Genomic DNA, 12,866 nt, shown 5'->3' with positions numbered 1-12,866 from the left:
CTTTAGGCATCCACCCGCTCCAGCATGGGGTCCTCCATGGGCTGCAGGTGGATATCTGCTCCACCGTGGACCTCCATGGGCTGCAGGGGGACAGCCTGCCTCACCATGGTCTTCATCATGGGCTGCAGGGGAATCTCTGCTCTGGCACCTGGAGCATCTCCTGCCCCTCCTTCTTCACTGACCTTGGTGTCTGCAGGGTTGTTCCTGTTACATGTTCTCACTCCCCTCTCTGGCTGCTGTTTCTGTGTCCACTTCAACTTTTTTTCCTTCTGAAATACATTACCACAAAGGTGCTACCACTATCGCTGATTGGCTCGGCCTTGGCCGGCGGTGCGTCCATCTTAGAGCCAGCTGGCATTGGCTCTGCTGGACATAGGGGAAGCTTCTAGCAGCTTCTCACAGAAGCCACCCCCTGTAAGGTCCGTCCCCTGCCCCCACTACCAAAACCTTGCCACACAAACCTAATACAGCAGTTTAATTCATTGTCATCAAAACTCTGAACATGTTAAAGCTGTCATTGTACTACCTCCAAAACCCAGGCAGACATGGACCTGCTTGATGTATACAGGCAATGCTCACAGATGACAAGCTTTTTTCAGTTCCCTGGCTCTGAATAGGAGGTCTCATGCACGTGATTGTACCAGTGAAAATCCTACTTCTGATTTGTGGGAACTCCTCCACTTTCAGTTTCATTAAATTATTGCCAAATTATGATCACAATGAGGAAACACAGTTAAGGCATTGCAGTTGATTGATGGACAGTGAGAACTCATGCTGGTGGTTAGACTGCCATTGTTTGTGGTTAATACTGTTTATTTTCTGACTCACTGTATTGTAACAATGACATTCATTTAGAAGGGAAGGAGAAGTTTTATTAGGTTGATTTCCCATAACAGAAAGAGAGGCCACACACATTTGCAGGCTAAGGCTGCAAATGACATATCAAAATGCCTTTAAACACAGCTAAAAATGCTTTGCTGTTTGTGCCACTTTGCTCTGAAGACAAGTGTGGTTCAGAGCCATACTAGCCTCATTTTGTGCAGGGACACAGTCAAACAGGATGAAAAGCATAACCTCTAGGAATACTTATGCTTTCTCCAGTGTACCTAAGCAGATTTGTTTGTTTGCAGTCCCTTCTATCCCTGCAAATAAATGCTTTGATGAAATGAACAAGTCCCAAGGAAGCTTCTTCAGGAAGAAAGATCAAAACTCAGGTTATTTTATCAGCAAAGTACCTGCATAAACACATACAAGACCAACAGATGCCAGTGTGAAGGCTGCTTGATAACCTGTGTGAGGAAGCTGCGTCCTCTGCCTGAATAAGCATTAATTTGTATGATAATTCCCAAGGTGTCAAGCTGGGGTGGTACCAACCTGTTCTGTGCCTTGTGTCTTTAATAACCTGTTCCCAAAAGGCTGCCCACAGGTGGATCACAGACAGTACTCAGGTAAGTTTAGAGGACTACAGTAAAGAAAAAACTGAAAGAAGGACTTTGTCTATGATCTGTGCCATAGCTTTTGCACCTGTGCTCAGTGGATTTTGTAATTAAACTCCAGCAACCAAGACTTTCTTAGTTTGGGCTGTAATTTCACATAGCATCATCTACTCTTATCGCACTTCAGCGCGGGAAGTATCTTGCAGCCACACATACTTACACGAGCACACAAACACACCACAACTACTGTAGGTCTACACTGTTCCCACACAAACGCCACAGCCCCCCATAGTATGAGGGGAGAAATCAAGCAGACCCAAGGTCCTCCTTCCTCTTGGGCACAACACCCAAGGGACACTGCCCCTCCTCACCACCTTCCCTGTGCTGGGCCTCAGCCCTACCTGCTCTCCCTCCTTATCACCCCAGGGACGCAGCTTTCCCCGCTGACTGCCCTGCACCTCAGGCAGAGGCTTTCTCAGCTCCCATCTTCCTCCCTGCAGCACCCATGCTGAGCTATGCCCAGACTGTGGCAGGTTTGGGGGCTCTCTCTGGCAGGCCCTCAGCCATACTACCTTGTACAGCTGGCTGCAGAGTCAGTGCTGCTTCAGCTAAGTGAAAATAAAAATAAAAGTCGAGATTTCAAGAAAAATCCTTTCATAAACTATCTGAGACCTGCAAGGCACTTCTGCCAAAATAAAAACTAACCCTTACTTCTGGTTGCTTTCACATTGCCCCAAAAGCTCACCCAGGGTGGCTTGTTTGTACGAAGAGAAGCTGTCAGGTGGAGCTGGAGGTGTCCGGGGTGGGAGGGGACACAGCTTGCTACCACCTGAGGAGCAGCGGGGTCTGTCAGGCCCACAGGGAGCTGTGGCTGGGCCTCGGCTTCTCCTGAGGACACACCTGTCCCCTCAGCCCACCGGTTTCCTCACCACGCTTTAAAGGCTGTATCTGCTTCAAGGTGGGTGATTCAGTGCTCCTAGTGAAATAATCAGCAGTAAATAGAAGCGTTTAAGTACTTCCCAACAGAAACACTGACTCTGAAGGCCTGGCCTGCTCTACAGCTGCTGCACTTAAAATTCTCACCTTTAAGGTTCAGGCTTAACACCCATTAACCCGGCATTCATGGAGGCCGAGCGGCATTTCACGCTTTCTGAGGCTGCGAAGGCTGGCGGGTGGGGGCTGTGCCTGTGGCGGCCCGCCAGCGGGCAGGCAGCGGCACCCGCACCCACTTACTGCAGGACCCTTTAAACTTACTTACCCTCCCCGTTACAGCACACGCTTTTTATTCATTTACTTATTACCAAGATAAAAGTGTCTTTCAGTTCTTTTTTGTTGTTGCTGGTTTTGGTTTTTTGTTGTTGCTGTTCCCCTGCTGGGAAGGGGAAAGCTCGGGGCTCCCGCCGCCTCCCCTCGGGACCGACGGCAAACGCAGACAGACCGCGGCGGGGGGGGGCGGAAAGGAAGGGAAACGCGGCGCGGAAGAGCCCGAAAACCTGGGGCAGCGCAGGAACGGCGCACAGGAAGGGGGCCGGGCGGAGGGCCGCGGTTTCAGTGGCCTCGAAAAGGGCGTGGGGAGGAAAAGAGGGTGGGTTTTGCCTCCGGATAAGCAACTCGGAGCCAGTCCTGATCTTTCCGACGGCTGAGAGCTGTCGTTCCCCGAAGGTGGTGTGGCGCGGGTGAGGGGCGCCGGGAGCCCCCGCTCTCCCCCGCGGCGGGCAAACGGCCGCCCGCCGACATTTTGTTTCGGGGTGGGAGGTGGTGGTGTGCGACTTCGGGTGCGGTAGGGAAGACCTCGCGTTCAAATACAGGAGTCGTGCTTCTTAAAAGAAATAAAAGGAAAAAAAAACACCTTCCCGCCCTTAATTATATTCTGAAATACTAAGGTACTTTGAGTCTTCAGACATCAAAATTCAGGTGGATCCTAATCTGAAATACTTTACTTGTTGTAGCTGGTTCTGGTTTCTATAGGCAGAGTCTGCTTTTTGTCTGGAGCTTTAAAAAGTTTTCTTTCTGTATCGCCCAGCACACTTCCATAGCGTAGCTGCTAGGCTGAGTATTGTGTTTCCCCATTCTCATCTCTGGTGGGAAAAGGCTTTGCTCACTGAGCCTTTTATGTTAGTTCATCCTATTAAAGCGCCTTGCTTTGTTGTCCTCTGAACCCTCTTTAATGCCTCTGCATTTTTCAGCAAGTTTAGTGGAAAGAGAAACTTCAGCCTGTATCATTGAAGAGTCCTGACTAGAGCCACTTCCACTGATGAACCATTTCAAGTTAAAAGATTCGGTATTCCTTCAATATCACCTCCATTGTGCAGACAAGTTCTCTCTCACACCTGTGTTATTTATTAGAAAAATAAAATGCAACCACTTTTGCATGGGAAATGGACAGCCTCTGAGATGAAAGTTAATCTTAAAGATTCCCTCAAGAAACTTTTGCAATATGACGTATAAAAACAGTAAGAGAGATGATAAAATGCAAAATGTATTGAATTTCTAAGACTGGGGGGGGGGGGGGGGAAGTTGTTAACACTTTTTGGAACAGAGATGTAGGCTGCTTTGAAGGAATGTCTGTGCCAACCTTAAGGATTTGTTCAAAAGGTGCAGAGAAACTACACACCAGCTGCAAGCAATTTCTTATCTTGTGCCTAAACCAGCAGTAGAAGTGGGAGTTGTGATAGAAATAAAAAGCATCTAAAAGTGCCTGGTGTTTGGGAAACGGCACACATGTATTCCTTGTGCAACAGGCATCTGAATGGTCACCAGATTAGAAGAAATCGTTAGACCATAGTTGTGTCTTCCCTGAAAGCCAGAAAGATAATAATGCAGGCTTTGGTGAGTTGTTTTTCAATAATAGCACCTCTTCAGAATGTGTTTTTCAGCCAAGATCTCAATTCCTTCTTCCAACCATGAGGATAGAGTTGCACATGTTGCTAGAAATTATTTTTTTTCCCTCACCTTACAGTAATTGTGATACAGCAGCATTCAGCTCATCAAAGCACAAGGAAATACTGCAAGTAGCTGGGCAATAAATGACCTGGCAGACCATATACCATATTCAAAATGCCACAGATACCAGCTCTTTGAATAGTACCACAAAATTAAAAATATTCACTTGTAAACATCCTCGTGTATATATTAGATATATATCTTTGTGAGAAGGTGAGAATTCATGAGACCTTGCCCAGAGTTGCTCAGGAAAGAATTGCAGATCTAAGGATAGAGTTCACAAGTGAAAATCCTCAGCTTTGTGTCTATATTACCAGAGAGGATTCCTTGCCCTCAAGTGGAAAATATCAGACTGTAGTCCAGCCCCCCACCAATCCCAAATTGTCCCTGAAACCTGTTCTCCTGTGCACTCTCAATCACAGTCTCATGCCAAATTCAATTTTCATGTTGTGAAAATTGTTGTTGCACTTTCTCTGTAACCATATAAATTCTATTTCTATTGCTTATAGCAATTCACGCCCCCACCTTCACATTATACAACCATAGGTGCTCAATACAGGTAAGAATTTGTCTGAGACAGTATTCCAGCAGTTTATACCAGTGTCCTGCTAAGCCAAGAAGTCTTGGCTTATGTCAAGCGTACCTATGCTTAAGAGAGCAAAACTACCTTTAGCAGACAGGTCAGGTCAGCACCAAAAAGTGTCAGCTGTCAGCTAGGATTCAAACCACAGATTTTTCCCAGGTAGTGATACAGGTTTCATCGATGATTTCATGGAGCCTAGCAGATAATTTTAACCCAGTATTTATACAGTGATTTCCCTCTAGCCTGTGTTTTCCAAATGTTCATTAGTCATCAAAAATTATGTGGTCTGTATGAGCCCACTTCCAGCTCAGAAGAGTGAGTCCAAATAAACACTGCAAATGCTACATACACATGTTAATATTTAATGTGGCTTTGGTCACACGTGTTTCTGATGAGCCGTTTTGATGTATAGTTATTGTACCATGTATTTAACAATGGATCTTCTCCAAACAATCATTCACAAAAGCTCAAAATAAATATTGGCCTTTGTATCAGGTTTCCATTATGCAACTACTAAACCAGGCTTGGTGGAAGGTTCACAGATGGTTGATGGAGCTTTGTCAGCACTGCTTTATTAGGACTTTTCCATGCCGGAGCATTCCTGGGTGTGGCTGCTGGGATTTCCTGCCTTTTTGTCCTGTGAAGGTAGCACAGAAGGTCCAAGTGCAAGGAAATGGTTCCCGCTTCACTCCCATGTAAGATTTTTTGGTAGGGTAAGAGATGTGGCTGTGCAGAGCATTCTGTGCTCTGTGTGTGTGTGTGTGTGTGTGTTTGGAAACTGCTGCTTTGATACAATGTCTCTCTGAATTCCTGGGGGAGCAGGGGAGACACAAAGAATGTGTCACCCTTTTCCTGCAGGGGAGAGGGTCCTTAACATTGCAGTTCTCTTCAGTAGATCACATAAGTGTACACTAATTATGTTCTCAACTTAAAAAAATCCACAATTTTTTTTGTTAATATCTTAACTTATATTAGATGCTTGAGTTTCAGATCTCTCTAGGCACTTCTTATTTCAGCAGAAAACTTGTACTGGAACAAGTTAGCTGTACCACATGTTCTTATATCTAGCTCCTGTGTGCAGGGTGAATTTGATTACTGTTAATTATCATAGAAAATCCTGTGCATACAGTAACAATTGAAGGGAGATTTCTTGACCAAATGTGATTCTTGCAGACTGTGTAAAAAGAAATAAGGTTCTATCAGAATAAATTAGATGATAGTGAATGAGCGAACTCTTTCCATCTGTAAATGCAAAGATGGGATTAGAAAAGTTTGTGAAAGCTGATTGTGGAAACTGAATTTAGATGGATTTTGTTTGTTTGTTTCTTAAATCCTTGAAGGTTCAGTTGTAGTTGGATTAATTTCATTTTCTAAGAAAAAGGGTATGCGGAATTATTGAAATACAATAGATGTTTTCCTGGGGAATTTCAGAACCCCATAAATGACGAAGCCTGTCCTTGAGGAATTTCCAGCATTTCAGAGCTGAGTAGGTTACATAGCTCTGATCTACGTATCCACATTTTTGGATGCTTTGTCAATGTGACCCTTTTTACAACATCTGATAATGCCTCAGCCCATACAAAATGCAGTCAGTATTGAGATCTTCCAGGCCAAATTCCAGGAAATGTTACAGATGGGCAATCCCTATATTTCTTAGTTGACAGAGTAAGAAAAGGATCGATAACAGTATTTTTACATTTTTATGTCCCCTAGTTTTGGTCCTGGCTGCCTGCATTGTACAGCAAGCCCAAGGTTTGTTCCTTCTCAGCTGTCTGAAGGGCATTCTGGCTGCAGCCCCTCTGTTGCCCAATATACACCCCGCTATACCTGGGTCTCACACAGGCATACCTGGTCAGGAAGTTGCCAGGGAAGCAACAGACAGATTTACGATCATTTTTGATCCCTGTTCTATTCCTTACACTGGAAGAACAGCTAGGAAAAAGAATCAAAGGGCCAGGTTACTCCAGATAATTCAGGCTATTTTATTTCACACAGACATTTGGTATAATGCACCTTTTCAGTTCTCAGTTCATTTTCTCTGCCCGTTTGTCACACGTCCAACAACGGAACAAAGCCGCACTCCCTTTTGGGGTGTACAGAAGGCAGTCCAGGGCCTGGGAAGGGTGCTTTCTACATTGCACACTGCAAAACTGTGCACTACACATCTGGCCTAACCTGCTGGTGTTTGGTAATGCATGTCCATGGTCAAGGAGCTGTGGAGTTCCCCCATAGGAAGTGAAAAGCAGTACAAATGGCCTTTTATTTTTTTCTCAGCAGGAACCCTTGCTTTTATTATTGTTATTATTTATTACAGTTATTGTTCCCTGTCTGAATCTTGTCTGCATGCATACATGTGGCCTGTCTGTGGAGGAAACAGATTTCAGTCATCATGATCAAGAGCATAGGAAATGCTTCCCATGGCCCAGTGCCACATTCTGGCGTTTGCATTTCTTTTATTGCGTGAATTACATAGGGCTTTGATTTCCCTACCAAAACTGGGCTTCCATCACACAGTCACCTCCATAGGGGAAACAGTCATTTTCCGCAAAGGCCCGCAGTGCAATTAGACGAGATAGATAAGTGAGGGATACAGAAACAAAGGCAAAGGGAAGGGAAGTGACTCACCTGTGGTCTATCAGATACAAATACAGAAAGGCCGGTGGTAGTCATGAGGGGCCAGTGAGACAGCCATGCTGTGACACAGCTCGTCCCTTGCCACAGACCCATGTGGGACAAACAACCTTAATGCCCGTAAGGCTTCAAGAGTGGAAGGGCCCTCGTCCTTTGGATAAAAACACCCTTACAAATTCAGACATCCCTGTACATTGCCTCGTCCCCCTACATTGCCTTTATTTACTCACTGGTAGCACATTGAGGGCTTAACTTGGACTTTCATGGTTTATATACTTTTGGTGCTCTGCACAGAAGTGACTTTATCCCTGGGACAAAGCAGCGCTTTCCCTCATGACTGTCAGCACCCAGCATAAACCATCCCTGGCCAAATGAAGGCCTGAGCCAAGAGAGACTTTATCTTTTGCGTAAATACAGATTTGACATTTTTTCCAGCCCTGCTCAGGTCACTAATTAAAAGCTTAGGAAGTGAGCACACATGAAATCATTCCTTCCGTATAGGCAGACAGATGGAGAGAAATTCCAGCCTGTTTCCACTCTTTTGTCTTTGGGGCATTTTTGGTATTTCCTTCAGGAAGTGAGGTTATGACCCAGAGCCTTCCTCAGTGAGTAGGCTCTTGTTTCCCACAGTAAACCTTGCACGGCGATGACATACAGTACAAGAAGGTGAGGTTTATCTTCACACTCCAACTGCATCCTGTACAAGCTCCATGGAACTTAAAAGTAATGCTGAGAGGGAATGGCCGCAAGAGAGGAAATGGAAGTCAAGCCTTTGGAAGAAGTAATGCAGTACCTATTCAACTATGCTGCCACAGTCTTCACTGGTGGACCCAACAGAGCTGCAGCAGTTACGTAGCTGAGGCCGCCATTCTATGTTTCATAAACTTCCCTGATGTTTGCAATAAGCTAAGAATTAAACTTACAAATTATGTTAGTGATATAAATTAATTATTTCACTTATTCTACTCCAGACATTCATGGTAAAACTGGCAGGCATCTGTCTTTTCCTCTGTACTTCATTAGCTCTTGGAGAATTGCTACTGTAGAGATTCTTTTAATGGCATTTCATTGATACAGCATGTGCTGATGAAAAATTATATTCTAGCATTCATTTTGTATTTTACATGATCCTATAAGTGGCATTATGCATCTTATGTCCCCACAGAATTGGCTTAATCCCAGCATGTACTGAAATCAAGGAATTCTTTCGCTGGCTTCTGTCAACAAGAAACCACACCTGGCATGAAACCCCCACAATACTGCAAAACTACTAGTAATTTGATAACAGAATCTTTAAAAAAAAATCAGTTTATTAATGTTTAGAAGTCAATAAAGCTATGTGCAAATTGAACAATAAAAGTCAGAAACATTTTAAATACTATTTTTTAAACCAGAAAAAAACCAAAACAAAACAGTTTAATTGCACTGGAAATTTTACTACAAAGGCAATAAATTTTCTTTACAAAATACCACTTCTAGGAATTGCCAATAACTGTAAATCAATCAATTGCTCTCAGCTATCCCAGATATACCACTTTTGTTATAGTAATACTCTAGGCACATGAAGACTCCTGCATCTTATTAACTTATTTACATTGTACACATTCAACCCCATTAGCACAGGTTAGAAAAATAGAGGAGTAAAATGATGCTGTAAAACAAATACATTCAATTTAATGACAGGTACTTTCTCCATGAACTGATAAAATACAGACATCTTTGCTGAAATTATAAACATTAATAAAATGTGCCAAAATGTATTGCATTTTGTTATGGAAGTGCATTTATCTATGGTCATTTCACTTCAACTTTCCTTTTATTCTTCTGAAACTCAAGGGACTCTTCAGATTTTCCAACTGATCTTTACCTTTGGAAAGACTATGAACCTGACACTGAAATGCCCCTTCAGTGTTAACTCTTCCTACTTAGGCAAAAATCCTGCTGTTGTCAATAGTATCTTATACTATTAGATTTACTTTCACTCATCTTAAAGAGAAATGACCTTTAGTTCTACCTTGCATTTGTCATGATAATGCAGTTTATGTAATGCTATAGAATATCAAGGCAATCAACATATGGGGCTAAATGCTGCTCTGAGCTACTCCATAAAATCTGATGCAGTCAATAGAATTGTACAGGTGAAAGTTACTGCAGAGTCTGGCTCATGGTCTTCAAATGTAATATGGACTGACAGCAAAAATTCACAGCTATGATCTTGCTAAATAAAACCCCAACAGCTTTGGACTCTGCAAATAAAACCTTATGACTTAAAACTCTGGAAAGTGATGCCAAATTATGGTTGTACATGGTGTAAGTTATATTTGTGTGATCTCTTTCCTTGTTACATGCTAAATGAACACTTCTGACCAACTATACAAGAGCCACCACTAAATTCAGTACAGAAAGATCTTTGTGTCAGTGGTTTGCTGCAAGTAAAGGAGAAATAACTTCACATTCTTCTCACATGGGAAAAAAAAAAAAAAAAGCTTCATTTTCCCCCCCCCCCCCCTCTCCCCCTCTCTTTCTCTCACACACACCAGGCATCATTTCACCAAGGCATCAGTCTTTCAGAGTTACTAAGGAGATTTCAGGATATGAATGCGCCTGACAATCCTGAGCTGCCTCAGTGCAAAGACAAAACATGTTCCAGGGAAAAAGATTTTCGAGCCAGAACAGTCTGTCCCATTTCTTGAACTCCAGCCTCACAAGTGCACCGTTTGCCTCATTAGAACTAATGCTACTTGCTCACTTAGCCCAGCGCTACTGCCGTGAGCAGGAGGCATCTCAGCTCCCTGATTTCAGAGGAAAGCTCTGAAATACACCCCCATGGTTACTCCTAAGAAGATGAGGTAACATTGCCCGAAGACATGATGGTTTCAGGATGGTCGCCTTCTTCCTTCTGTGGGTGGGAGGAGTTGTCAGACTTACTCCGGCTGAACTCCATCCCTCCAATGATCGGCCTCTTGAATTTGGTCCCAGAATCTGCTGGGGGACATTTGCAGCAGCACAGAATCTTGATGAAAGCCCTCCGCATCTCTTTGTTTGTCAAGGTGTAGATGATAGGGTTCGTGGCTGAATTGAGCACGGCCAGTACTAAGAAATACTCTGCTTTATAGAGGATTGGGCAGGTCTTCACTTTACACCCCACATCCAGTAAAAGCAGGATGAACAAGGGAGCCCAGCAGGCGATGAAGGCACTCAGGACTATGATCACTGTCTTGAGCAACGCTAGTGACTTTTCTGAGCTCCTAGTAGCTTTGGTAATGTTTTTCCGAAATGTCAGCCTGCGGCTCCTAGTCCTCACCATGGAGTAGATCCTACAATAGAGGACGACAATAGATAGCAAAAGGCCAGTGAAAACAGTGGTGCAAAAGAGAATATAGTGCTTGTGGTAGAGAGGCAGCACGGTGGAGCAGTTGGACAAGAGGCTGATGCAGTTCCAGCCCATGATTGGGAGTCCCCCGAGTATCACGGAGATAACCCAGCAAGCACTGATCAGCAAGAAGGAGCGGAAGCTGTTACTGCCATTGTGGAGTTTCATCTTCAACATGGTGATGTATCTCTCAATGGCAATGGCCAACAGGCTGAACACAGAAGCTGACAAGGCAACAAACATGCTGCCTTCTCTTACAAACCACTGGGAGGGGGTGAGGCTATAGGTTTTGTGTCCAGATAGCAGGAGGTTGGCAGTGTAAGCCACACCAGCCAGCAAGTCTGAAAGAGCCAAGTTCCCAATGAAATAGTACATGGGTCTGTGAAACTTCTTGGTTTTCCAGATGGTGAGCAAGACAAAAATGTTCTCTAAGATTATAAAGCAGCAAATGATGATAAAAACCACCGACGTCACTTTTATTCCACTGTCCGTGTTCTCATTTAGCTTTCCTGTGTAATTATAATGCTCTTTGATGACATAGTTGACATCGGTGCTGGCGAGGTTGCCGACGACCTTCAGCGGGGCGGTGGTGCCGGAGCTCATGGTGCCCGGCTGGGTGCCGCCTCCCCCGCGGCCACCGGACGGTGACGCTGAGCGCAAACCCGGTGGCTGTCCCGCAGCTCCTTGGGCCCGCAGCCTGCCTGGCGCTGCTGCACAGCCTCAGAAACCGCAGCCCTGAGAACAAGAGGCATAAAGCCCACAGTTAAAAGAAAGCAAGCAAACAATGTAACAAATGATAAACGGTTTATAATAGTCTGCTAGTTTAATTGTATGTCAAGAGTCACCCATGTATTCACACAGGAATCTGTTTCGTTCAGCTGCCAAAATACATTTAAAAGATGGTTAAGCATATTCAATCAGTAAAGCTAATAAGACAAAAAAAGTTCTGTCATGCAGAGCTGAACAGGTAAATTGGAGTCGGCAAGGGCTGCGTTACTGGACTTCTTCCAAGGCGAAAGATCTCAAAGCTCCCCAGCAATAAGTTCTAGTGTATCTTTTTCTTCAATAGGAAACACACCTTGTAATATAATGGCAAAGATTTAGAAAGGGAAAGGGCTTGATTTGATTTAACTGCAAATGCATGAAAGCCTGCACAGAAATTACTTGGCAGAAGACCTGTATTCTCCTCCATTAATAAAGTCTGAATAAGCTTTGGAAGGGGGCAGTTACGCAGTTTACTGAGGCCATCTCGAAGAGTGAATTCACTGATGTATATATAAGCAAGAGATCACCTCAAAGCTGTAAACAGGAAGGGGGTGCCCTTGCTAAATAAAAGAAAGAACATGCTTTACAAAACCCGGAGCAGTAAAAAGTTTAGAAAATCAAGAAAAATATGTAGATAAGCTAGACAGCAAGCCCATTCCGTGGGTCTGAAACAAAGGATGGCAAAAAAATACCTCGCATTTGAATAATTAGCATCGCAAGCTTTTGAAACGGGCGTGACTAAAGAATACAGATATAGAGGAAACCCTCTTTACGTATAAACATTTCCCAATGGACATTTAAAGTAAAGACGTGAAATCACACCGGGAAAGAACGGGCAGAGTCGTTAAATTACAGCCTAAGCGGAGCAAAGCAGGAGGTGCGAGGCCAGTGGGCTCGGCTCCCCGCGCTGCTCCCGGGCTCCTGTCCCGCACCGCTCCCGGCCCGCTCCTGCTCCGCTTCGGTCGCTACCGCGCACCGCTCCCGTCCCGCACCGCCTCCGCCGGACGCAGCCTCAAGCCGGGCCCGGCGGGGCCGGGCACAGCCCCCTCGCCTCTTCTCTTTCGGGAGCTCCGGGGGTCGCGCCGAGAGGCGGCCGGCGGCGCTGGTACTTCGCGGCGGCCCCGGGCTCCGGCCG

At 44.8% G+C, this 12,866-nt stretch overlaps 1 protein-coding gene across 1 annotated transcript; it reads right to left on the bottom strand.

Annotated features, from left to right (window-relative positions):
- Nucleotides 1–8,897: 8,897 nt before the first annotated feature.
- Nucleotides 8,898–11,642, bottom strand: S1PR1 (sphingosine-1-phosphate receptor 1). Its single transcript, XM_010563630.1, has one exon. The coding sequence runs from the start codon at nt 11,567–11,569 to the stop codon at nt 10,430–10,432; it is 1,140 nt and encodes a 379-aa protein (XP_010561932.1). The 5' UTR covers nt 11,570–11,642; the 3' UTR covers nt 8,898–10,429.
- Between the last annotated feature and the right edge of the window lie 1,224 nt (nt 11,643–12,866).

Source organism: Haliaeetus leucocephalus, unplaced genomic scaffold, assembly GCF_000737465.1.
Source record: "Haliaeetus leucocephalus isolate CR32 unplaced genomic scaffold, Haliaeetus_leucocephalus-4.0 Scaffold172, whole genome shotgun sequence".
Taxonomy (NCBI): Eukaryota; Metazoa; Chordata; class Aves; order Accipitriformes; family Accipitridae; genus Haliaeetus; species Haliaeetus leucocephalus.
This window is presented reverse-complemented; position numbering and strand designations above follow the sequence as displayed.

Excerpts from the sequence above, each read along its gene's own strand:
- S1PR1 (XM_010563630.1), bottom strand. The coding sequence starts at position 11,569 with ATGAGCTCCGGCACCACCGCCCCGCTGAAGGTCGTCGGCAACCTCGCC.